Below are 2500 nucleotides of genomic sequence, written 5' to 3' on the forward strand. Positions count from 1 at the left end.
TATATATGTATGGTGGATTTGGTAGACCGAAACTGAGAGAAGCCCGTCGTGCGTGTGTGCATGTGTATGTGTGAGCGTGCGTGCGTGTGTGTGTATGTGTGTGTGTACATACATATATGTGCGTGTGTAATAATTAAATATTACACACATTTACATACATTCACTCACGAATACACACAAGGTCACATGTAAGTATACATAGGGCAGCAGTGTTAAATTCCATCATACAGCAGATGGGCCATCGACAATTTTGATCGGATAGCATTAGTCGGAGGAGAGGAACCACGGAATGATTGTGGAAAGGGTACAAAAATAAAGAGTGAAAAATCATAGTGGTGCTCCAGCATGACCACATCCACCTGGCTGAAACCCATAAAAGAATAAAATAATATATGCAAAGGATGGAGACAAGGACATATTATTTTGTCAATAGTCAAGAGAGGAATGGCAATTAGTACATAGTGTTTATACTCATTATACAATGACAATACTATTACTAGAACCTTCACTCATAAATTCACACAAGAACCTTCACTCATAGGTTCACACACTCAGACACACAAACGCACAAACACCCAATCACATGTAAGCATACAAATACATAAGCAATTGAAAACACAATGGACGATAGACGAAGACACAGAACTACTAATAAATAAAAGGACACACAGCAATGAGATGCATAACGTACCTTGCTGTTCGTCTGAAGGGGAGTAAGGTTCTGAATCTGGAGGGCTGTCTGGAAGGGAGCTGAAAAGTAAAGATTAATGATTAAAGAATTAAAGGAATTAAACATATCAGTGTTCGATAAAATATCAAACATTTAATCTAGTTTAAATTCATCTCATTGTTTACCCTCTCCCTATCCTCTCTCTACTCTCCGTTTCCATCTCTCTCTCTTTTCCTCGTCTCCCGTCTCTTATAACGCTCTCATTTGCTTTCTGTTCTCTCCTTTAGATTTTCGTTATTTCCTTGACGGATATCAAAAACTGGGCGGTAAATGTGGGAGAAGCTCAGAATCGTTGGTTATTTTCAGGTGGTAAGCCGTTTCAAATGCTTGCAACAGAGTAGATTCATCTGAAGCAGTGCTAGTCAAAGTAGTGGCCATCAGCGAGCCGGCGAGTTTCCAGAAAAGAAACATTATAAAATACTTATAAAATGCTTATATAATATTGTATTATTGTAATATTGTATTATTGTCAACTTTTATTATATTCATAATATATATTTTTTCCGGTATAGATCAATATTACTAAGAAATATTACCGGTCCCTGGCACATTGGGGGAAAAAAACTGCCAGTACGCCACATCAGATAGTTTGAGAAGCACTGATCTAAAGCATTGGTTCTCAGCTATTTTTTTTTACTATGGGCTCCCTTTGGCTTCTATTTTATTCTACTAGATCTCCATAACCATTTGCTGTATATATAAAAATATCTTACTGCAATTTTTATAATTAAATATTAGAAATTGTATTCAAAAAATTAAAATAATTTGTGTGTTGTAGAAGTACAACCAATTTATTGCGCATAATTTTTAACAACAAAATCTTATGAAAACCCGCAATGGGCCCCAGTTGAGAACCACTGAAATAATGACACAAAAAGCCAGTCAAATGGTGGTGTTAATCTGAAGATAGATTAAGTGTAGGACTCAATAGAAGGCACAGTCAATCGGAACGGGTTTTCGCAGTTTCTGTTTTCTTTCTCGTTTACTTGTTTCAGTCAGTTGACCGCATTGAAGAGTTTAATCGAGTAAGCTGATTCCAATACCTGCATTTTAAAGTCTGATTCTTATTCTATCAGTAACTCAGGCCGAATTGGTAAGTCACGAGTACGTAAAGAAACTAATACCAGTTGTCAAGTGGCGGGGCGGGGGACACAAACACAAGGACACACACATATGCATAAATATATATATGATTGGCTTCCATACAGTTTCTGTCTATCAAATTCACTCACAAGGTCAAGGTGTTGGTCGAGTTGAAGATTTAACAGAAAACACTTGCTCAAGGTGCCGCACAGTGGTATCAAACTAGAAACCACAACACAAGTGATTCGGAAGCGAACTTCAAAAACTAAACGACGGCCATGTTTGCACTTTTAGTCACGCATGGTTATATAACTATCAGATGGTACAATATATACAGTAATTTTGCAGGGAAGAATAAATGTTAGAATTTTTCTTCTCTTCTTTCTTTCATAATGACTACTACTACTACTACTACTACTACTACTACTACTACTACTACTACTGCTACTGCTACTGCTACTACTACTACTACTAGTTTCAACGTAGGTATCAAGTGTTGATTCAGTTAATTAAATGAGCCCTGAAAGGATTACATAGTCATATTTATGCAAATATTGAGAGCACGCAGATTTGAGGAAGACTGAAAATGTAGAAACTATTTTAGAATAGAGAAATACAAACAACATGTTAATATATATCCGCATACGTTAAGGCGGTGAGCTGGCAGAATGGTTAGTCGGCTAAGCA

At 36.7% G+C, this 2500-nt stretch overlaps 1 protein-coding gene across 1 annotated transcript in view; it reads right to left on the reverse strand.

Moving 5' to 3' along the window:
* LOC106880209 (myelin regulatory factor-like protein) overlaps nt 1-2500 on the reverse strand; it is a 138197-nt gene that overhangs the window by 37188 nt on the left and 98509 nt on the right. The window contains exon 4 of the mRNA XM_014930066.2: nt 692-750. Within this exon, the coding sequence (XP_014785552.1) occupies nt 692-750 (59 nt within the window). The remainder of the gene's footprint in view (nt 1-691; nt 751-2500) is intronic.

Source organism: Octopus bimaculoides, chromosome 7, assembly GCF_001194135.2.
Source record: "Octopus bimaculoides isolate UCB-OBI-ISO-001 chromosome 7, ASM119413v2, whole genome shotgun sequence".
Taxonomy (NCBI): domain Eukaryota; kingdom Metazoa; phylum Mollusca; class Cephalopoda; order Octopoda; family Octopodidae; genus Octopus; species Octopus bimaculoides.